Source organism: Mizuhopecten yessoensis, unplaced genomic scaffold (genome assembly GCF_002113885.1).
Source record: "Mizuhopecten yessoensis strain PY_sf001 unplaced genomic scaffold, ASM211388v2 scaffold7141, whole genome shotgun sequence".
NCBI classification, from domain to species: domain Eukaryota; kingdom Metazoa; phylum Mollusca; class Bivalvia; order Pectinida; family Pectinidae; genus Mizuhopecten; species Mizuhopecten yessoensis.
Genome location: NW_018406901.1, coordinates 187,294 through 211,710, shown reverse-complemented (window position 1 = coordinate 211,710; position 24,417 = coordinate 187,294). Strand labels below are relative to the sequence as shown.

The 24,417-nt window shown below is 37.6% G+C and overlaps 1 protein-coding gene across 9 annotated transcripts in view; it reads right to left on the bottom strand.

The window, feature by feature from the left end:
* Nucleotides 1–23,059, bottom strand: part of LOC110453133 (transducin-like enhancer protein 4) — a 52,236-nt gene extending 29,177 nt beyond the window's left edge. For 5 of the 9 annotated variants that reach the window (XM_021501974.1, XM_021501978.1, XM_021501976.1 and 2 more), the window contains exons 1-8: nt 22,583–23,058; nt 22,278–22,375; nt 21,924–21,987; nt 20,824–20,868; nt 11,384–11,446; nt 8,936–9,010; nt 7,426–7,618; nt 6,609–6,619 (exon numbers count right to left, since the gene is read on the bottom strand). In XM_021501974.1, coding sequence (XP_021357649.1) covers nt 6,609–6,619; nt 7,426–7,618; nt 8,936–9,010; nt 11,384–11,446; nt 20,824–20,868; nt 21,924–21,987; nt 22,278–22,375; nt 22,583–22,603 — 570 coding nt within the window. In that variant the 5' untranslated portion in view covers nt 22,604–23,058. Of the gene's footprint in view, nt 1–6,608; nt 6,620–7,425; nt 7,619–8,935; nt 9,011–11,383; nt 11,447–20,823; nt 20,869–21,923; nt 21,988–22,277; nt 22,376–22,582 lie in introns of all 9 variants that reach the window. The other 4 variants (XM_021501975.1, XM_021501982.1, XM_021501980.1 and 1 more) reach the window with 3 other exon arrangements.
* Nucleotides 23,060–24,417: the final 1,358 nt, after the last annotated feature.

The following is a 24,417-nucleotide window of genomic DNA, read 5'->3' as shown; positions in this document are numbered from 1 at the left end:
AATTTTGGTCCCCCCCCCCCCCCCCTTTTCACTCTCGCCATGTAAGAGCGCCCAGATTTTGTGTTATTTATGGCACATTAAACGTTTTGTTGAATCATGTTTATTTTACTTAAAAGGGGTACAATTACAAATACATCTTCAGAGTTTTTATTTCAGCTGATCCCGACAGAAAAATTAATTAGAAACAATTTTGGGGAACAGTTTGGTGGACTCAGTATTTATTTTACACGATGGCAGGCAGGGAGAGAAACAACATCTTGTGTACACACTGAGGCGCGTCAAAGATAGCGAAACGTTTTATCTAGGAATTTCAATCTGTTTAAGCCTATAAAACTATACAGTGCTATACCACACCTATCGAAAGTCTAACTACTTAATGGTCCCTACAACTGTGTCGGAAGATATAGAATAATCGTCAATAGCTGTTTGCAAAATATCATGTGGTTGAAAACAAACACGCTAAACAATACAATCAAAACATTGGTCTGTCAAATAAAATTTAAACAGCCTAGAGGCACCTTTCCCGCAGTAAACATTCACTTGTCCTTGCGCTACAGGCAATCCATTCTACAATGTACTTAAGACCTAATGTACACAAGCGTCAATTGACAAGGCAAATCCATAGGAATCGACTTGTTCTCATCCCGAGAGGATGCAATGTTTTGTCAGGGTTTTCTGTTCAAATATTCGGCTATATCTGAGCTGGCTACCCTTGTTTGAACAGTGGCCTATGTGTAGCAAGTTTTGTGAGCCAGAAAATGAAACAAATATTCCATATAGGCCAATGCAAATATTGCCCTAGCCTTTGTCAAGACAAGAAGCTAATATCCGATCATTCTACACTGTCTCAGTGTGTTTACTCTCGGCACATCCCCGCGGGTCGCTGTGAGTGACGCATAAAGCATGGTCAGCCCCCATGGAAATACCTAATAAAATTTCCACAGCCAATACTCTTTAAAATCATTAGCCTTTTCAAAAATCCTCAGTTACTTGCTAAACAACAGCTATATTACAGAAGTAAGAAAATTTCACATCGACTTTTGACCCAATTTCTTTCATTATGGCTGTCGAGTAAAATTCTAAACAATCAAATGATCGTTACAACTGTTGTCTACCTAAAATCTAACAAGTCATGTGACCATATACACACTCCAAATCAGCTGTGAGGGTCAAGTCCTTAACAAAGACTTTTTCACTGTAATGGTGTCTAAAAAGCAGCATAATGTCCATTGATTTTCTCGGCTATGATAACTACGGAGAATGGATAGATCTAATGTGGCAAATGTTTACATAAGCACTATGTAATTGAATGGGAAACACGAAACTATCAATTTCAAGCCAAAAAGCCGCAGAAAGACAAACAGCAGTAGACAAATGGACCGCGATAGGGTTGAGTTGTATTTCCTTTTTCAGCCGTTTCCAATCGGTGCCGTCTGAATACATTGCATTTTAAGAGAAAATTAAGACTGGTCTTTCTCCACACTGTTAGTAGCTGTAATTAACAATAATTACATTGTATTGTAAAACACAGAAATAAATGCCCAATCTCTTTTTGACCTTCAGGAGATTTAAATGTGTTCTTTCTTACCCACGTAAAGACCGTTAAATAATGTGCAATTTTCATTCCAAATGTTTCAAGTAGTTATTGTATTGAAATCTTTTGTTTTGTTTTAAAATACTTGAGTAGAAAACAACATTCAACGTTTGGAACAATTACGGCCATTTTTGAACCGACAACAGAAAACTATTTACGTAAGGTGAATAATGATTAAATTTCACCTAAAAAGGAATGCACCGCTTCAAATTTAAAAATTTCTCATCATAATAATGACAACATTATAAAGAAATGTTTAAAAATAATATTAAATATGATTTTTCACTATTTCCCTGTAGCCAGAAAGACATTAAATCTGACAAATAAAAAAGTTGAATCAAGATAGATTTTTTATTTACAATTAAGATTTGGATGTCTCTCCCAACAAAGACCCTATACTTATATGCGAAAAGAACTTGTAAAAAGTGTATTTCCCTGGGAGAATAAACTATATACCAAGTGTGTCAATATCATTATTGTTCATTAGCAAACATCAGAATTTTCAACAGTTAGTAAGCATTTTTAGCGTAAAGTGCTCGATCAATATTTGAAGTGATCTGTACAATAGCTAAACCTACTGTAATAAGAAGAGGGCAGGATTTTTTCCCTTTTGAATTTCCAACAACAGGTTTGATCTTAACACTTGGCAGTATTTATCTTATAAATTCTATTACGGAGAGAGTGTGTTGGGCAGCGAGCCATGACCGAGCCTCTCTAGCCGGTAATCTTCAGCCAGTTAAGTCCGAAACCAAATAGATTTAATACCCCTACATGCAAAGAGGATCATGGAGAGGGATTGACAAATATCGGTAACATCGGCTAATCTGTACTAATGCCCAATACTCGGAACTTACTACACGCGAAAGATCAGGTTTGTCAGTGTCATAATGTTGAATTAGTAGTGTTGAGTGCATTGCAAGTTTCCACATCTATTAATAGCAAACGTTGTTTATTTCCATTAATGTAAATTAAACCCCATCTTTAAACACTTAAATTTGTCGCCCCAATTTCACGTATCCTCATTTCCCCAGTACCACGAGGCGCATGTACTCTTCAATAACAAATTGAATCGTCTTTTAATTTCGTTTAATTTTTGCCAACCAAGAATATAATATTGTAAAAACTCGGGCTTCGTTCAGTTCATGAAATGCAATAAAAGTGAAATCTGCTGTTTTACGATTCAAGCCTGCAATTCAGAACCACAATGCGTTATATAGGTGTCCCAAGTCAATACAATTACACTGTACTGCATCCAAGTCATCATCATTAAATTGTGTGCCAGAGTCAATACGAGTTACTAACGCATATGAGAGTTAATAAGAGTTACTGGTTTACACAAGTTAACAAGTCATTTGTGAGTAAATGAGAGTTAACCCTTCTCTGCCCTGTCAATGTGAATTAACCCTTCTCTGTCGGAGTCAATGCTAGTTAACCCTTCTGTCAGAGTCGATGCAATTTAACCCTTTTCTGCCTGTGTCAATGTGAGTTAACCCTTCTGTCAGAGTCAATGCGATTTAACCCTTCTCTGCCCTGTCAATGTGAATTAACCTTTCTCTGCCTGAGTCGATGTGAGTTAAATTTTCTCTGTCCGAGTCAATGCGAGTTAACCCTTCTGTCAGAGTCAATGCAATTTAACCCTTTTCTGCCTGTGTCAATGTGAATTAACCCTTCTCTGCCCTGTCGATGTGAGTTAAAGCTTCCCTGTCAGAGTCAATGCGAGTTAACCCTTCCCTGCCCATGTCAATGCGAGTTAAATCTTCTCTGTCGGAGTCAATGCGAGTTAATCCTTCTCTGCCCGTGTCAATGCGAGTTAAACCTTCTCTGTCCGTGTCAATGCGAGTTAAACCTCCTCTGCCCATGTCAATGCGAGTTAAACCTCCTCTGTCAGAGTCAATGTGAGCTAAACCTTCTTTGCCAGTGTCAATGTGAGTTAAACCTTCTCTGCCCTTGTCAATGCAAGTTAAATCTCCTCTGCCCATGTTAATGCGAGTTAAACCTTCTCTGCCGGAGTCAATGTGAGTTACACCTTCCCTGCCCGTGTCAATGCGAGTTAAACCTTCTCTGCCCGTGTCAATGCGAGTTAAACCTTCTCTGCCGGAGTCAATGTGAGTTAAACCTCCTCTGCCCATGTCAATGCGAGTTAAACCTCCTCTGCCCATGTCAATGCGAGTTGAACCTTCTCTGCCAGAGTCAATGTTAGTTTACCAGCCTGAAGTATCTTTGGTCTAAGCCAGCTAATTGAGTCGGTGAGGGCCAAAACAGCTCAGTTCTTGTCTGCATATATAGAGCTTGTTTTGTATGAAATGGACATATTTCCAAATTAAGGAATTGTTATTGCATTGATTTTTGTAGTAGTTTTAATATTCATAGATTTTAACATTTCCACAAACAGACAAAATCAATTTTAACCACACTGTGTGCTGGTAGTCTGAGAGAATCTCTGCCATCAATTTGTGCTTGGCTACTAGCTTACATTTCTTTCCCTGACTTAAATATCATGAAGTTGCAATATAATCTTATTGTTCAAGACCCTAGCCCACTATAGACACATCAAGCAGAATATCTGATAAATAAATTCTGTACCCTCCTTTGAAGGATGCTTTTTCCAAACCATATATTTAGCCCGAAACATATTCAGTACATATACTCCTAAATCTCAATTTCTACAATTTCTGAAAAAAAATCTTGATCGTTTTTTTAGATTTTTAAACGTAATTGGTAGCGAAGATTTTATAATAAACATTTTGGTGCAAAAAGCCATCAATTTTTAAATTGGGGGGACTCCAAAGAAATTTAATTTCTAAACTTTTCTATTAGGATACATGCTATGTTACTTTGAAATTTGTATCACCTTTCAAAAAGACCGCCAGAATAAGAAACCTGTCTCACCAACCTCGATGAATAGTAACTAGACTTGCTTGATTATGTGATAACCCAGATGAAAAGTACACAAGAACTGATGACACATTTCAATTGAAAGGTACAGAAAAATGCATGTATTTTGATCACTTCACCTACAATAACACAAATGAACTCTATAAAGGGACAACTAACACAAATTGCGGTATAATGTGTAAGGTAGCATATATTAACCTGCAGATCAAGTTATCTTTAATTTGCCCAAATAGCTTCTGATTTCTGTCAAAATGTGCAATTTACATAATTTCCCGAGGCTTATCACAGATTTCTGATTTGTCTAATAAGTGTAACTTAATTCCAAGATATTTTTCAGCTTTGTTATATCTAATAATTACTCTTTAGACAAGTCTTTTTCAAAATTTTGATCAAAAATGTCATTAATAAATGCCACAGAAAATGAATATATATCTTAAAATCGAAGATGAAAGATTCTTTTTTTTAAATAAATTACAAAGAATTTTTGCAAAACATCCTGAAAACATAAAACACTGCCAGCAACAGGAAAGCCAAACTGGGCATCAACATGAAATCTTCTGTCAGATTTTATGCCCTTGTGTGTGTTGAAATATCCTGTCACATTTGAGTCGCCAATTCAACCTCAATGACGTCACATAAATTGTTCTAATGGCATGGGCAGAAGGCCATGTCAAAATCTAAAAAGTTAGATCATATAACACATGCCATGATTAAGAGAAGAGGTTCCTGTAAGCATACAAGTTTTAGTGGTGAACGTATTTCAGCATTTTTTGGGGAGGAATCCAACAAACCTGAAAACCAGGTTGAAAGGTCAACAGTAAATGATGCTCTGTGGTTTTGCTGTGTGTTGTTTAGAAGTGCTGAAATACGACCCCAGTAAAGCATGTACATTTAAGGTATGTTATAAAAACTATTCATGTCCTTTATGCCTCTTGCGTCCAAATATTCATGCCGGATGCCAGTACAAATACTTCAGTGTTTAAATAAAAAACTTGTAGAAAAAGAATTACTATTTTTTGAAATTTTAATAATTTAATACATCAATAATAATTACATAAAAGGCAACATTTTGAGATTTTGTTTTTTTCTTGGAATCTGTGGAGTTTTGCAAAGTAGATGTTCTCTTGTCTATTTAGTTACTGTGTCTGCCCTCCAGATTCCATTCCTGAACATCATCATCGTCAGGAACAGAGATGCGTTCGGCAGCCATCTTTAACTGAAATGAATGCAGGATGTCACACGACCGCATCACAAGTTTGCATTTCATTTTCTCTGTCAATTTTATTTTTGACGGTTGCAAATAAAGAGAAACTCAGAATAGACTCTATTTTGAAAAAGCACTGTTATCAATCGTCGTCAAAATATACTGGCATCTGACGCATTTTTTGCAAGTGATCAAAATAGAGAAATGTAATTTTATGGCATCATATCGGCTTGATTTTGCAAGGAAGACACAAAATGGTGACAGGACATGAATAGTTATCACTAACAGAGTCATAAAACCAGCCGAATCTGTCGACAAGATCTTGCATAAGGCCTTCTTTCCCCAATGACGAAAGGTGGCGAAAGGCTCTGATGCAGGTCAAAGTGTCTGCGAGAGGCTGCTGGGTTGATGTGGTTTGATGCTTGAGAGATTATTACGTTATTTCCCCCCGTTTTTGAATGAACTTAATAATCTATCGAACATGTCAATGTTCTGGATTACTGTTCAACATTAAACAGCTTATCCCGACACCGTTCCAGCCCATAGGGAAAATAACACGAAAATAATACTTGATCACTTTTAAGTAAATGATCCATTCCAACACACATATAATCATTTGATAATGGTCTGCAGTACCTGAGCCAAAGGATTGCTGAATAAGACAGGCATGTACATATACATAAATCATATCAAATTATTAATTCTTCCGATCATTAAACAATGGATTACTCGACTTAAAAAGATTATAGAAGGCTTAATGCAAAATTAGCGAGTAATTATTGGCAGGAAGCTTTTAATTTCCTTGAAAGCCATTCTTGTTTTGTTATTTTTTCTTTTCTAAAGTGTACCTTTTGGATTTTGCTATATGTACAAACCAATAGGAAAATGAGGAAAATATTGAAGAATTTTACTTACATGTTTTTCATCTGTTTGCCCATCAGGAAAAATGAAAGGAAAAATGGAAAACAAACAATCAGAATTCATACGTATATACATAAATCATTCCAAACAGTCACACACCGATGTAATACGTATGTCAAAAAACGACACGGACGACACAAAATCCTAAATGATTCATCCAATTAACAGACAAAGCAGTACTGGTGTGTCGTCACTTATAAGGGTACCCGTCTATCCAATTAACCGAATGGCGTGATTTCTACGAATAATTCATACTGACCTATTCACCATAACCTATTATTTGGTTGAATATTTGTTTTCAAGAACAAAACAACAAGATACATTTTTGACAGATAATTTCTTACATAAAACGAGAAAAAATAATTTCCACTTCATAAAAATTTAATCTTAATGCCTGTTGGGCTTGAAGTCAGAAGCAAAATTTTGTTAGAACGCAAGTTTGGACTGTCGCCTCACTTAGTGACACCGTTTTTCTAAAATGCCCCATTTTCCTTCAAAAAAAATCCTTTATAACGATCTTTCCATATATTGCCAGCCCTCTTTATAGTGCCAAAATTCTGGACATTTGATTGCAGTATCACGTTTGATGTTGGCACACAAACCAACAATCAAATACATATCTGGACTCATCAGGCCAAAAAAACAATTTCTATGCAGTGTGTGAAATGAAAGAACATGTGTTCCGTTTTTTTTTTGTATTTCTTTGCAGTACATATACAAGTATCAGTTATGCAGGAATGAAGATTTGAACAGTACTAATTTTACTCTGACCAAATCCCCATTCATTGACCCTGTATGGCCCTTTACCTACCTTTTTCCTCCTTGAGTGAGTTGAGGTGTGTAGAGAGCCCAAGAGCGCTGTGGCCAGTGAGGGCGAGGAGAGTCGACGCTGTACTAGACGGCAGTCCTGGAGGCTGGAGTCCCGGGGGGTGGGGTGGCATCGGGAAGGGTGGCGCCCCATGGGCATGTGCCCCTGCTAAATGTTGGCCAGCCTGCATTTGCTGCTGTAACGAATCACAACATATACATCCTGAAAGTTTTCCATCCAAGACAACACAGGTAGCGTACAAATATAAACAACACAGGTGAAAAAACATGTATGAACAAACAACATTTGACACACAACGACATTCTGGGCATTTTCTGCCTAATTAACAGGTGACGCACAAACATAAACACAGGTAACACCCAAATAAACAAACACTGTGTTGTACGCAATGATGACATCATGAAAGTTTCCAATTTAATTAACAGGTAATATACACATATAAACAGGTAATACATGAACTATAAAACTCTGAAAATCATCAAAAGTTGATACACAAACTTTATGTTTATATATATATATATATATATATTAACGATATATAAAGAGATTTTTTCTACACCCACGAAAATTTAGTTTCATTGAAATCCACAAAAAATTATAACCAGACACCCATTGATTTGAGTGATGACAATCTTGCAGCTGCAAAGTTTAACAGGTTAATGTAAACTTCCGTTAAAGCAGATGGCTGTCGAAAAAAATAATAAGAAAATAGATGCCCTGTAGTCAATTTGTCGAAACATGCGAAGTCATATCGACAACCCATATATATAACTCAAGTTTTCTAGTAGAAATGATTGAATATAGGGCATATTGATAAAATAAGGTTGTGCATTGATTTTTCTGCTACCATGCATTTACTACAAATATCCTCCCCCCCCCCCCCCCCCCCCCCCATCTGTCTGGCTATTGGAATTGAATTTTTGGTGTGTACACATAGATTTGTCCAAATGTTAAAACAACTTCCTGCAGAATCCAGGATTGCATTTCTTGCTGCCATTGCGTAGTCAATATACATTAAAAAAAAACGGACAGTGCAAAAATAAATGTTGAAATAACATGGATCCATGTAATTGCTTATAACATGCACAGCCAAAACATGGAGTAAATTGTTTTCGTAATCTCAGTCATAACAGTAAACAAACTTATGTCAACAGATGTCAGTATTTATCAGCACAGATTTTGATTTATTCAGGTAAACTGCTAAAATAATATTCTCACTTTTACCCCCCAAACCAAATAATCCTGTATCCGAAAAAAGAACTTAACAACACAATTAAAAGTTTGACCGAGTAAGAGCCTCTATCGGCCACTTTTTATCTATTTTTGTTGATAAAAAAAAAAAGTTATATGAATTATTTTTTCCCATTTCTTTACGATATTTCATTTTACTTTTATTTTAACAGAATCTGTCTGTGGCAATAAATGAAATAGAGTTACGCTAACGTAAGTTTGTTTACAATATAAACTCAAACATCAGGGGGAGATCACTTACCCCAATGATGGCATTGAGTTCGGTCATAGTCACCTGTTTGGCTCTTTCTACTGCTGCCGCCACTTGCTGCTGATGCTGAAATGACACAAAACACAATTTTACCTTATATGGCGGTAAACTTTAATGGGTAACTACAAATGACCTTATATGGTAGTAACTTGTAATGGTCAACAAAAAGCTACCTATTATTTGATGGCAAGTTTGCAGGGAAAGCCACGAACCTGTGTCATCTTGAAACTTTTTATGGTGATAACTTAGACAGGAACGTGATTTGGTAATAAAATTGAACAGGAAGTGGTAAAGTACCCTACAGTTTGAATAGCCAGATGACCTTAAAGAGTGTAGATTTCAAGTTAGGACTAGTTCTATGTAAATATATGCATCATACTTGTAGAATATTTTTAATCTGTCTGAGCTAGTATTTTAAATACGAAAAGTGGTGGTAAGTGTTAATAAAAAAACAACATAAGTTACGTTTCATAAATTCAATGTTAATTTTTAATGGGAAACCATGAAGTACCTTATTTCCATTTTCAATTCAGCATGGAAAACCATAGTTTTGTGTCCAAAGTCTGAACAAACATAATTCATCTACGATAGCTAATTGATTGCGAGTACAATACAAGTGCACTTCTCTCAATCACTCCAACACTTTACTCGGCTATACGATACCTAGAAAGCTCGTATATTTGTACCGCTAATTTAAATACTACAAATGACATCTATATGGCTACAAATCGGTAACGAGCATAATTATATAGCACTGTAATAAAGTCTGTTTAAATATGACTAGAGTAAATATTGACATAATTGCGTGGTTGATGTTGGTACGAGCACACAATTGTAGCGTACGGCTATATTTGCTCAGTCCAGAACACTAAATCCCAATATTGACACGGGTTAGTATCCAATAACTCAATCAATTCTATCTTTATACAAATGTCATATTTCTTTGTTCTCCAGTGTTGCAGATAATTACATCAAAATCTATTTTTTCACTTTATTTTGTTTTCCCCATTTAAAAGGTGTCGCACTATATTTGGAAATATCAAAGGAATATATCTATTGCAATACATGCTCTTTACCAAATATGGTCTGTATATTGAAATATACATGTATCCGATATCCGATAAGGATTAAAGTGTTTGTTTTTGGTCCATAAAGAGAACACTTGGAATAGTTTGTCTAGCACTTCTTGAATACACCTTACTGAAGGGGCTGGGTGTTTGAGGTTTGGTGGGGGATGGGGGGAGTATTTATTTATGGGCAAGGTTTAAACTGACCTTTTCATACAAGAATTTCATTGTAGCCTCCTGACTATAATTTTATAATTATCTTCTTGTATATATTAGTTTCTAAAGTAAACAAATGTATCGCAGGAATGTGGAATCTATTATACAAATTCCAGTTAATTACAATGACTTGCAATGGACAGATAATTGAATGTGACCAGCTAGCTGTNTACCCCACCCCTTCCTATCGGTACCATCCCCTTCTACAGATCAGTCTTCTCTATTGAGCTCCAATCCAACCAAACGTAAACATCCACGCCACCGCCATATCTGTACCATTCCTAAGTAATTACAGGGAGTGATAAATATAATTGGACCCGTCTAGGATGTTGTAGAAGGCTGTGGGGAGGGGTACTTGGGCTGATGTCTGGGGGACAGGACACGAATTGGTCTGGACAGGTCTCACCTCCCCACTAACCAGGCTCGAGGCCAGCACCTGCTCCCCATCATCAACCCTAATAACCTCAAGGGCGTCTACCTAGCCGACCACCATAAATCATTATACACCGAATCAACATTAATACTTTGTCCACCAAACAGGGAATCTAAAACGTGATTCATTAAATCTACAAGTTGTGCATATATAATAGTACAAATACATCATAACTTCCCTGTATCAAATTTGACTAGTTATTTACAACATACGTCTGCATAACGTAATCAGAAGCTTAGATTCATATTTGCAACAAAGGACTGCTTAATTAGAACGAACATTCCGAGATGAAAAACATCAATTTGCTTCAAAAATATCATTAACTTTGCTTTTAATTTTTTATTTCAAGGACACCAGAAAATTCAATTACTTCCTTCTTTAAAGTGACTTGACCATGTTTTGGTGTACTGAGTACAGGTTTGACCAATTTTGTCATAAATTTGGGTTTCTTACTTTCACATGACAGGGCATGCATCTGTTAACATGCTTTTCAAAAAGGGGAATGTGGAGTTTTCAGAGCAGGATATATAGCACGTAAAATAACAAATGTTTACACAACAGAATTTACATTGGAGACAGAAATGGAATAACCTGAAAGTGGGAGTTTAATTTAAAACCCCTCCCCTATCCCAAGACAGAAATGGAATACCCTTAGTAAAGGTGGGAGTTTACCCTCACCCGAGACAGAAATGGAATAATCTGAATGTGTAAACTTCAACTTACCTCCTGAGAGAGAAATGGAATGACCTGAGCACAAATAGCATTCAGCCTCTTAGCAATTTCAGTCTGAAAAAAGCAAGAAAAGAGCATTAATTATCGCAAATGAAATCCAGGTACACATTAAAATACTAAAAGTTACATGTTACAGAGAAACCTCTCCAATCCGACACCCTGTGGGAATCAACAAATTACATGTTGGATATGACAGTATGTCACAATAACCAGGTCAGATTGGACAGGTTTTACTCTATACAATACTATAGGTGACATCCCCCTTATCTATTACAACAATCTAGTTTTTTCAGCAACAAAAAACTACAAATTTCAGGGTTTTTTAAATGAATTATATATAGTTAATTGTTAGGAGAATTTTTCCATTTCAAAGTGTATCAACATGATGTCCGGCAATTTCATACTATGTCCTGTTCCCGATATCAAATATCACATTTGACAGCAAAGTCCTGTAGCCATGTTTTATACAATCATAAGTACACATCGTAACTATCTCATTCTAATTTCATCTGCTACTTGAGAATTTTCCGGCTGTTTTTACTGGAATTTTTCAAGTTGCTCTGAAGTGGTGTTGTTTTCATGGGAACATGACTGAAATACATAGTTGACAATGAACTTCAAAAACCAACAACATCACGACAAGTAATATTATAGTCAACAACACCGGGTATTGTCGTGGCCCTTCCCTTGTTTCTATCTAGGTACTGGTGAGGACCCTTGTTTCTTTCTAGGTTCTGTTGAGTCCCCTACCCTTGTTTCTATCAAGGTATTGTTGAGTCCCCTACCCTTGTTTCTATCTAGGTATTGACTAATCCCCTACCCTTGTTTCTATCAAGGTATTGTTGAGGCCCCTACCCTTGTTTCTATCAAGGTATTGTTGAGGCCCCTACCCTTGTTTCTATCAAGGTATTGTTGAGGCCCCTACCCTACACAACAATTATTTTGTTTGGCCTGCTGTTATGCATTACACCAAGGCATAAAACCACAAGAAAAAAATCATCCTTACATCAGAAAATTATTTCACATGCATATATTCATGACCTGCTTAAGAATAATTGCAGATAATTACAATATAATACAAGGTATGCATAAAGTATTAAATGTTTACAAAAGTATTAAATGTTTAGGGTCACTTATGGGCCATTTCTATTTCCTATTGTGTACTATCAAAGTAAATGATTTTCATATTTCTAAATCCATTCTTTCTTGTTAATAATATAATTTTTCTTTTAGGACATTAGACAGGTTTTTTTTTGTAACCCATATTATATTTACATAAGTTACTCATGCTGAATAGCAATTCTAAAATTAAAATCTATCAAATATGTGTTTCAAATTACCAGAAACGAGATCAACTAATTGGTATGCATTAGAAGCTACTAGGATAATTTGTGTAGTTAGCCGAAGTTGGTTTGCATGCAGAGCAGATCGGTTAAGTAATGGGATTCTTAAAGAAAGCCTGTCTTCATGTATCTTACAGCAATTAAGCAATTTTAAAAAGTCTTCATAGGTATTTAGTATTTATGATTGCAATATGTACATTTCTAATTAGCATATTACCTCGTTATGTATCTAGTAATCTGAACTACACTTTAACCCTTTCCACACTGTAAATCATAATGAACTCATCCATATCAATGCATGGCAGAGTCTACTTAAGTTACATAGGGGTGAAAGGGTTAAATCACAGAATCGGGTTCAGTTTTAATAGCTAATTATTTTTGCAACACTAGACTAAAACAACAAAATATTCAACCCCCCCTGCACTATTAATCAAAACCACAACTTCTTCAATATTTTCACACCTTCCATACCTCAAAATAACATTTTACATTCACACTGCATAAGTCCTTAAAGAAATTTAAGCAATTTATTTTTCTTTTGGATAGGCTCATATTGAAATAAGCTTTAAAGTTTAAACAAATATGCCAGAAAAAAATGTAGACTATTTTAATTACAAAGGAATGGCTTCAAATTTCTTTCAGCCATTTATCAGATTTTGACAACTGTGAAATAACAATCTAGAAAAATATTTATTATGATAAAAGAAACTATACTATTATAATTTTTTTTTTATATAAATCTTGATCTTTCTGCAAACAGTTGAAATATCAATAAAGAAAGGGTGCTATATCGACACCGTTTTATTTCCCTTGGGTGCCCTAAAAGGGATTATTGGTAGTGTCTGCAGTCCCGTGTTGACACAGCACACACACTAGATCTGAAAGTTTACAACGTGATAAGAGGCCTTCTTTGTTTTCTTAGTCTATTGATTGTAGACTATCTGGCCTTCTTACGGCCTCAAGTGTTTGCCCACATCCGTCAACAATGCCATGTCGACGGAGAGCAAGTTTGATCAGATATTAGCTATAAAATTCTATCGATTTTCCATTACAACTTTCATTAAATAAAGTTATTGACCAAAAAATGAAAGCTGGCTGGCTGGCAATCTACGTCCCAGCGACCTGTCATACAAGCCACCTCTTTGGGGCCGTGTTTCCATGGAAATCGTATTTGCTCTAAAAGATTATCAATTCCAGTAAAATGGAGGAATCTATTCCGCGGTATTGATTTTATGTTCTTCTTTATGTGTAGCGACGTTTAGGTTGCAATGTCTTAAATGGAGATGTAACAGCATCGTCCACCATCTTAATCAAATACTGAAATGGAATGGTCTGCATACGCTGCGACTGGTCCTTCTGGGAGACTGGTGTAGCTACTTGCACTGTATTTCAAAACATTTTCATTAACCCTTGGGTATGTAACGGTAAAATGAATGCTGCTTTGATCAGGTCTGTATCTCAGCGGAAACCTACAGGTTTTATATAGCCGAATCTTCCAATGCGAGTTAAAAATTTGATCTTTGAGAATTGGGTTTTAATGCTTGTTCAATCACAAAAGGTTGATGTATTCTGTAAGAAGTGTGGGTTTTTTAACTCGGAAATAAAATGAAGTAGGTTGGCTGCCTTCCTCGGCAATCGATAGTCTTAATGGAATGTATTTCCACATGCTTCCTAGGGCTACGGCTACAGCTAATCCAGCGACTGGGATAAACAAGTCGCGCAAACCGCGATCTGTTTAAATGCACACAAATGGAAACCTCCTGGGAATTCAGCAGTCATACATGATACAATTTGGTTATAAAACACCATTTAGTAAGACTGACATCAAATGGTTCTCCGTCAAACTCGCTTCACAAATGCCAACAGCTTTTTGGGCACGTTCTATTTTCATTTCTTATTGCGTTTGAATCTATAATATATTGCTCTGGTAACCGTAGCCTTTATATGGGTAATAATCTGTCCATTATTTAATTATTAGATGAAAGTTGCATGTAATTTCCTCGTCACCTGCCAAATCAAGTGATATGCAAGAAACACAAGTAAATGAAGCTACAGATCACTTAACTTTGCACATATTTGGTAAAACTATATATGTGTTGGTTTTTCCAGGATTTTGTGTTCTTGCTATTTTAAAAGTAATGCACTGATGGTTTCCAATGATGACAGGGTCACTTATGGGCCACTTTATAATGCTACTTCGCTAAAATGTCACAACACGGACATGGTAGTGGTACGCTCCATCCGCCGTCACACTATACGACATTTTACAACAAATGACTCACCAGGAGTGCTTTGGGAAGTGCTGACGAAAAAAGAGCCGAAAGGAAAAAAAGAAAAGATGGAAATCCGAGTGTTGCAGAGAGTGGGGCAGAAGATCAAACTTGGGTTTCCCTAATGCAAGGACGTAACCAGGCGTATGCACGGACGCACAGGCTTCCACGCAATTTTTTCAAGTATAATTTTAACAAGGATCACATCGTAGAACTATATGTGATGAACTTTAACAACTCATATAATCCTTGGCCCTCAGTAAATTCATTATCTCATTGTTATTGTTTTTTTTATTGACTATTTAACGAAAATGTTCCTTGTTCATATGGAACTAATTATTACGCATTTGATCAAAAAATACTACAAGCCAAATATGAAAATGATAAGTATTTCATGTCTCAAACTGCACCAGAATGGGTTCAAGATTCAAAAAAAATCTCGGGGGTGGGTGGGGCCAATTTGGCCCCCCCCCCCTCCCGAACCCCTCAAACTCAGGAGGGGGTAACCCCCCTCCCGAACCCACCCCCTACTCGCGCTTCGTATGCTTCCACATACTCAAAGTCCTGGTTACATCCCTGTAATGTCTATATAATAAAAGCGATAGTCAGGAGAAATCCATGATTTTGAAGAGTTGCCTCATACAATCATGAAGTGGGAAAAAGCATGTCTGTTCTTTTCACAAACCTGCACAGGTGGACAATTAAAGGGTTTACAATCATCTTTTGTAAGATATCAGCACACACCGTATAAAAAATGAGACGTTTTGTGGTTACAACACAGTATTTGTATGGTAGTGATTTACAGAGGTTCATTCCAGTGTATTGGTGGATTCTTAGTAATCCCTAACCCATCAAACAGCTTTCTTCCAATTCAATTGTGTAATTAAAGGAAATACCCTATTTTTAGAACAGAGTCGATGTTTAGACAAGATTGGGTTTACAACATGTTAGCACAGGAGTGTCATCAACAATGAGATGGCATTATCCTTTTAAAATGTCACCACAAATCGATAAGATAGGGCTGGTATATTCCCTATTGGGCACCATGTCGAGAAATAATTGAAAGTCCCCAACATCTGCGACTAGCTAGATAAATGCAAAATGCCAATTCCACATTATGTTTAGCTGTTTTTCATCATCTCCAGACATTTTTACAATCATGCACTTCTCCGATCAGCCTTTGGTCCTTGGTCAGATGAAATGTCTTCCTGCGAGTCACAACTCTGACAATTTCTAGTCGAAAATCCCAAGTAGAGGGGGCTGGAGGTACCTGTAACCATGGTTACCAGGATGATATCAGTGGTCCATATCTTATGTGATATTAAATTACCTGTAAACTATAGTATCACACCTATTTATAACAAGTTTTCCTAATGAACAAAGTCAATTAATACACAGGACTAAAGGGAAAAACTAATATAACCCGCTGAAAAGAAAGAGGTTTCCTAAATGCATAACAACATAAAGAATTTTTCCATTATTCAAGATCACTGATGTCCAATTAACGGGATCCGATTGTATCGACCAAAACCCCACTTCTAGGACACCCTGTATCCACCAATGTCCCACTTCTAGGACATCCTGTATCCACCAATGCCCCACTTCTAAGACACCCTGTATCCACCAACGCCCCACTCCTAGGATACCCTTTATCCACCAACGCCCCACTTCTAGGACCCCCTGTATCCACCAATGCCCCACTTCTAAGACACCCTGTATCCACCAACGCCCCTCTTCTAGGACAGCCTGTATCCACCAACGCCCCACTTCTAGGTCACCCTGTATCCACCAATGCCCCACTGCTAGGACACCCTGTATCCACCAACGCCCCACTTCTAGGTCACCCTGTATCCACCAATGCCCCACTGCTAGGACACCCTGTATCCACCAACGCCCCTCTTCTAGGACAGCCTGTATCCACCAACGCCCCACTTCTAGGACACCCTGTATCCACCACCGCCCCACTTCTAGGTCATCCTGTATCCACCAACGCCCCACTTCTAGGTCACCCTGTATCCACCAATGCCCCACTTCTAAGACACCCTGTATCCACCAACGCCCCTCTTCTAGGACAGCCTGTATCCACCAACGCCCCACTTCTAGGACACACTGTATCCACCAATGCCCCACTTCTAAGACACCCTGTATCCACCAACGCCCCACTTCTAGGACATCCTGTATCCACCAACGACCCACTTCTAGGACACCCTGTATCCACCAAGGCCCCACTTCTAGGACACCCTGTATCCACCAACGCCCCACTCCTAGGACACCCTGTATCCACCAATGTCCCACTTCTAGGACATCCTGTATCCACCAACTCTCCACTTCTAAGACACCCTCTATCCACCAGAACCCCACTTCTAGGACACCCTGTATCCACCAATGTCCCACTTCTAGGACATCCTGTATCCACCAACTCTCCACTTCTAAGACACCCTCTATCCACCAGAACCCCACTTCTAGGACACCCTGTATCCACCACCGCCCCACTTCTAGGTCATCCTGTATCCACCAACGCCCCACTTCTAGGTCACCCTGTATCCACCAATGCCCCACTGCTAGGACACCCTGTATCCACCAACGCCCCTCTTCTAGGACCCCCTGTATCCACCAATGCCCCACTTCTAGGACACCCTGTATCCACCAGCGCCCCACTTCTAGGATCTATCGATATTCATCATTATGGAGATCCGTCTCTATCCACCGAATTTGGTCCCGAATGTCCCTTCCCATTAATGGAATCTGCGTCCACTAATGTCCAAATCAATCAATATGTAATTGTACTTTTGATAATCAGTACAGAATAGAAGTTATTGACCCTTTGGGGCGCTGAGCTAGTCTAGTCCGTGTCCAGCCAGCTAGCACCGAGGAGAAGCCACCAACAGCAGCGTGGCACCTAGTGTCTAAGACAAGTCACTAAGGAACGAATCCACATCCAATTAAAAGACACAATCTGCCTCAAACTGCCCCGTTCACTACATCAATTCCCGGCAGAATGGCAGCGGCCAATGAATTGATGTGTTCACACTTGCTGGTAACAAGGCCGAGTTAATGAATGGAAAGAAGAATACACTGTATCCAGGACAGCAGCATCAGTTGTATTGATCCAGTACTACACAATCTTGAAAAGTAGTTTAAGGAACTTCTGGAGACTGCCGTCTATAAGATGAGTTGTTAATGATGTACATACCAAAATGATTTTTCTTTACCTTTTACTTTTGTACACATAAAAAAAATTAGTTTGAGTCCTCAACTTCACAATTCTTTGCTGCAGATGCCAATCTTTAGTTGTAACCCTTTCACTCCTATACAACTCTAGTAGATCTAGACTCTCGAGCTCCCATGCATTGATCTGGACGAGTCCATTATGGTCTACAGTGGTGAAAGGGTTAACAGCAGATCTCTGGACAAATAAATATCTGCTCATGTTCCTGATGTCAATGTGTACATGTGTAGTATCTGATGTGGATAAACATATTTTATTCACACGTTCCATTGAAGAGACAGTCGGGAGTCCCAATCGAGTTGTATTAGTAGTGTCCATGTCTAACATCGCCCAGGAGATCATTCAAAATCATAAAAAAGTCTTCTTTCCCCGCCCCCCCCTCTTATTCACAAACAACCATTTCTTACTACAATGAAAATGTCATTTGTAAAAGGAAGTCTTCTAAAGCAAGTAAAATGTTAAAAGTTGAAAATGCCAAACCTACGAAGATTGCTCCTTTATTTTGGGCTCGACAGACTATAATTGACGTGCGACGTACTTATTGCTTGCTTGGACAGAAGTCGTTATAAATATCCATAGAGGTACGTTATACATTTTAGATTTATCCTTAGCGGTCCCTTGATCACTGCTGTTATTTCACTTGGAAGGTGTTAAATGTTTGACAGTTGATTTATGTGATAGAGATTCAGCGATGTTTGATGGAAGTGGGGCCGTTCTTTTTTGTTCTGATGTTTCCAGCAGATGATGGTGTAAATATCTGTAAAGATTGCTGTAAGATTGATTTAAATATTTTGCTGTAAAGATGTTAATATTGTTGCACAAGATGTATATTTTCTGTTGTATTAAATAAAGATGCAAATATTCTTCTGCAGAGTAATTGATGCAAAATATTGTTGTGAGGATGATCTAAATAATCTGCTGTAAGGACAATCTACATATTCTGCTGTTAGGACGATCTAAATAATCTGCTGTAAGGACGATCTACATACTCTGCTGTAAGGACTATCTACATACTCTGCTGTAACGAAGATCTACATACTATGCTGTAACGAAGATCTACATACTCTGCTGTAACGATGATCTAAATAATATGCTGTAAGGATAATCTAAACAATCTGCTGTAAGGATGATCTAAATAATCTGCTGTAAGGATGATCTCAACAATCTGCTGTAAGGACGATGTAAACAATCTGCTGTAAGGACAATCTGAACAATCTGCTGTAAGGAAGATCTGAACAATCTGCTGTAAGGACGGTCTAAACAATCTGCTGTAAGGATGATGTAAACAATCTGCTGTAAGGAAGATCTAAATAATCTGCTGTAAGGACAATCTGAATAATCTGCTGTAAGGAAGATCTAAATAATCTGCTGTAAGAATGATTTAAATATTCAGCTGTAATATGATGTAATTTTATATATCCATGTCAAATATTCTGCTGTAAGTACTCATGTTTTCTGCTGTAAGCACTGATGTAAATAAGGGTGCCTGCTGTCCTCAGGTATGTGGGCACCAGCTGTGCACTACACCAATATAACCTACTTCACAGATCAGAGCCGAGATCTGTAGCCCAGCTTACCCTCTCAAATGTCCAGCTTTGTGCTGCCTGGACCAGGTTATTGATTGATGGAGAGAGCATGATCATGTGTTTGCAAATGTTCTGTATCAACACAGACTGTAGCTCCGCCCCCTTGGTGCATTAGGCCACGCCTCCTCAGGATATTGAAAAACTTATCACAGCCCAATTACACTTGTACAAGAGATCTAGAGGTATTCCAGTCAGGAGTCGGGCCTATCCATTACACACGAATACCACCATGTAATCGCAGGCCAGATAGGAGAAAAATTATCTCTTTCTCTTGTATATATGTATATACATATGTTGTCTGGAGTGGAGATTTTCTCTGTTACATGTGACTCACAGCATACCAGCAGGAGTTTCACCACCTCTTTTACAAATAAAAAAAGATGTGACACACCCTCATAGAAAAAAATGGGTTCTGACTGTTGTCCCCGAGAGAACAGGGCCATTGTGTGACCCCAGTCAGTCACTTCCGTGACACACAAAGGGCAGATTTGAAATATGGGAGGAGTCGAGGATTGAAACCCAAGGGACCGCAACACAACAGCATCTGTAAATTTGATCATACTGTCAAGTCATCATGGGAGGGTTCTTAATCTTTTTATTTTATTTTGAAAGCTTAATAATAATTCTAGAAAGTCTCACATAAATCTATGGGGGGATTAAATGAACCCTTTTTGATTTGAAGTGGAGGGGGGCTAAAATCTCTAGTTTCCTCAACCCTGTGCTCTAATACTGATAAAACACCCCTAACTCGACCAGTTACAAAACGCTAAGTGCAGTCATTTAGAGATCGCATTACCCGCAATGTTATCAAGTGTATACCTAGACCATGTGACCTAAGGCATGCCTAGATGGCGATTAGTTTGTATGGGGGAGCCCTTATCGGCAAAAAAATGTGTATCACCTTTAGTTGTGCGAGTCTATTTATGCATCGACACAGTATCTAGATATCTGCTTACCTGTGTAGCTTACACCTGTGTTACCTGTAACGATTAACGTAACTCACCTGTTTATGCATTTCCACATTTAATCCATAGGACATCTCGTAATACTGAAAAAAATATTAATAATCACTTACTAATTAGCATACATTTAAATTTTATTGATTTATATAAAGTGTTTTTTTAATAACCAGATATTATTGATCTGTTGAAACAAATTTAATTTATATGGATTTTTTTCCCCTCAGTGATAAATACAATGATAAATATAATGTATGCAAAAACAAAACATAACGAGGTTGATATTTGATCTTCACCCAACAAAACGATGAGGCCATACCAATGTTATGTTGTGGGTTTTTTGAACTAAAATGATATGTACTGGTTAAAATGCATTTCAATATGAAAGATGGGTGCAGATGCCGTTTAATTTTTAAAAAATCTTCTGTTTATCCTACAATTATCCAGACTCTTAAATTAAACGTCCCTACAGTAGGAACATTAAACAAATGAAGAGTGGTGAAACTTGAAACAGATTTGTTTGGCCTTGAAAGCGGTGTCAGCTAGCACCAAGTAATTACATAACTAGAGAGCAATAATCGAGACATTAGCTCGCCCCTGTGTACCTGTATTGTCAGTAAATTCAGCTTAAGCTTAGCTGCCTAGTCTACAGTGATTTTTCTGTGTGTAAATTAAACACATCGCTCCTAGAATGTGAGTGAGTCACATCATTTCATGTTACAGCCAGTTAACAGGCCACGACCCTAGTGATATCACAGGGGACTAAAATTAATTCAATTAGACCGAATCAATTTACCTTACGTGCCTTCACTACCAGCCAAGCTTTACACGCGCACACTGCACAGACGATATATACAAGCTTCCCTTTACAACGGCATTCCAAATATACATTTTTTTACAGACAAAAAAACAGTGTTTTAAAGTGTCTGGGGATGTGTATGTTACATAAAGTTTGTATAAAAGTGAAATCGTTTTGGGGTGTTTATGAGATGCTATTTAAAAAAATGCATGTTAGATAATTTGTATAAATCTTATCTGGGACCTTTTTACAACCATTTAGAGTAGGGATTTTCACCAGTCTAGATCAAAGTAAAATAGTTTAAATATTCTTAACGGGGTCACGGTTGACTGCGTGTGAACTTACCATGACATAGTGTCGTTGCATTTCTGTCTTTTCCTGGGCCAGTTTCTCACATTCCATTTTTAAACTACACATGAAAAACAAAACAAAATTATCACCTTATTCGGCCTCTTGAAAAACATTCAATCATTAACTGTTTGCTTACAGATCAATTGCATCCAATCTGGGTTATGTGACTCAAGACAGTCAAGTGTCATATACAGGGCATATATATATAAAACTATGCTAGTGTCGTTTTCAGTACAACGACTAGGCAGGCAAACGAGACACAAACACATTTACATATACGTAGTCAATATGTGCCTGTATTTTATTATACGAACGCGTCTAATTGGAGCTAATCGTATGACGTTGTACCTGTGATATTGGGCTTGCAGAAAGCTGAATTCCTCTTTTATTCGATCGCACGATTCCGCCACCGTAAATTTGAACGGCTGGCCGGGTTGATGCGGCGTCTGAAACAACAGTACACGACAATGATAATATACATAGCAAAAAAATGAGGTCATAAAGGGAACGGAATATACGAAAAATGAGCCTGGGGTCCTCGAGCGCGCCGAGGCAGGGCCAGACCCGCCATTCATGAACAAAGAGAGTCGCAAGTAAACAGAAAGCAAAAACGTGCTACGCTGGGCTGAACAACGCAGTGTCGGTCCACTTACCGGGTGGCGATTAGGATACATCGCTGGGTTTGTTAGTATAAATTATATCCCAAAAATTACACCAGTCTTCATTTAGATTGTACTGTTCATACAATCCCACACTAGAATGACTCTACACATACAAAAAACATAGGAAACGACGTCTGCATGGAATGTACTGCGATCGACCAGTCGCTACACACAGCACGGCTCGAGGTCGACCCGCGAATCTGCCTTTATCGGTAATCCATCAAATCATATTCCGTCGTGTGTAACATCCACATGAACCCTAGACCCGGGGTACAGCCTGGTGAACAACTTGAAGCACAATTTGATGATGAAAATCCGGGTATTTTGACGATATATGATGTAAATTCCCTACCGAATGCACAGACTCAACCTCTCTATGTGTATGTGCCCGTGTGAACTGCCTTGTAAAATGCCACACACAGTATAATTCAACACGCGTTATTATTCCGCAAATAACAAAAGCAGGAGGCAAATACATTTGCCATATTTGGGCGCGAGTGATTGGTCAACTCAACAGCTGGCTATCGACTCAAGAACCCCACGTGGAGTCATTAGTTATGCACAATTCACACGCCACTTGACCAATCAGCATCGAGTATTTCCTAGAGTGTGCATAGGTAATGAGAATGTGTGCATAGTAAGTAGGCAAATGTGCATACATTACCTGTCCGTCAAAAAAGTGGGCGTCGAAAGATGGGAAAAGGGAAAAATGCGAATTATCGCCATTTTTTGTGTATTTTTTTAAGAGAAATAAAGATAAAAAAAATCAGTAGGGAAAACTCATTACAGAATAAATCAATTTTGATTGAGTAAAATCTAACACGATATTTTTTTTAAAATTTAGATAGGAAATATTCACGTTATCATGAAGAAATAACCATTAATACATTTGTGCTCGATTGAATCGTTTTAGGTCTGACTTTGATGTCAGTGGTAAAGAAAACGTTGTTTTGATACAAATAAATGAATTGATAACAAGATGGAAATACTGATACAAGAAATTGTAGTCATTAAAATATCTGCATCAAATACTGCATTTACCATGCACAGCCGCTTGAAATAAAAAATAAAACGGATCTTTTGATAATTAAGAAATTGTTAATTAAATGACACTGATGTTGTGTAAATGTTAAATGAGACAAAGAAAGGTAATTATATCTTGAAGTGGTAAGACTTCAACAATGAAGTAAACATTTGGAGTATTTTTCCTTCCAGATGATTTCTGTTGGCAGTAGGTATATTTTTCTCCAGAGGGAAAAGATGCAAGTATGCGGTACATTGCTTGAAGGAATATACTACTCGGATCGCCAGACGAAGGTGGTTAGTTATATTCCTCGGAGCATTATTTTTATAAACTTACACTTTAGCCGAAGGAGAAGGTTTCGTGTATCAGATGACATTTTTTTTAAAATTTAAGCAGAAGTGAGCAAAACATTTTACCTTTCGCTCAAACTCATGCATGACGAATTGGCGTCAAGCATGGAGGTGAGTTTGTGCTCAGTGACGTCATTTAATTGTGACGTGATTGAAAATTACAGCTTCGTGCCAAAAGTATTCGCAATTTGCCCGGATTTACCTTATTTTTAACGCATCTCTATATAATTTCTTTGAATTTTCATGGAACCAATTATTGCGCCACTGAAATTAAATGGATACCATGAAAAATAATTTATTGACGTTTTTCGTATTTTTCCGTGAAATGATTTGCAAAATGTGGTGACTTAATCTCTGAAATAAAATTCCACCGCCATTAGTTTGTAACACAAAGAACAAAAGGCGTAGTAAAATAAATTTCAACTGAATAAGTTGTCATACCTCAAAAAACA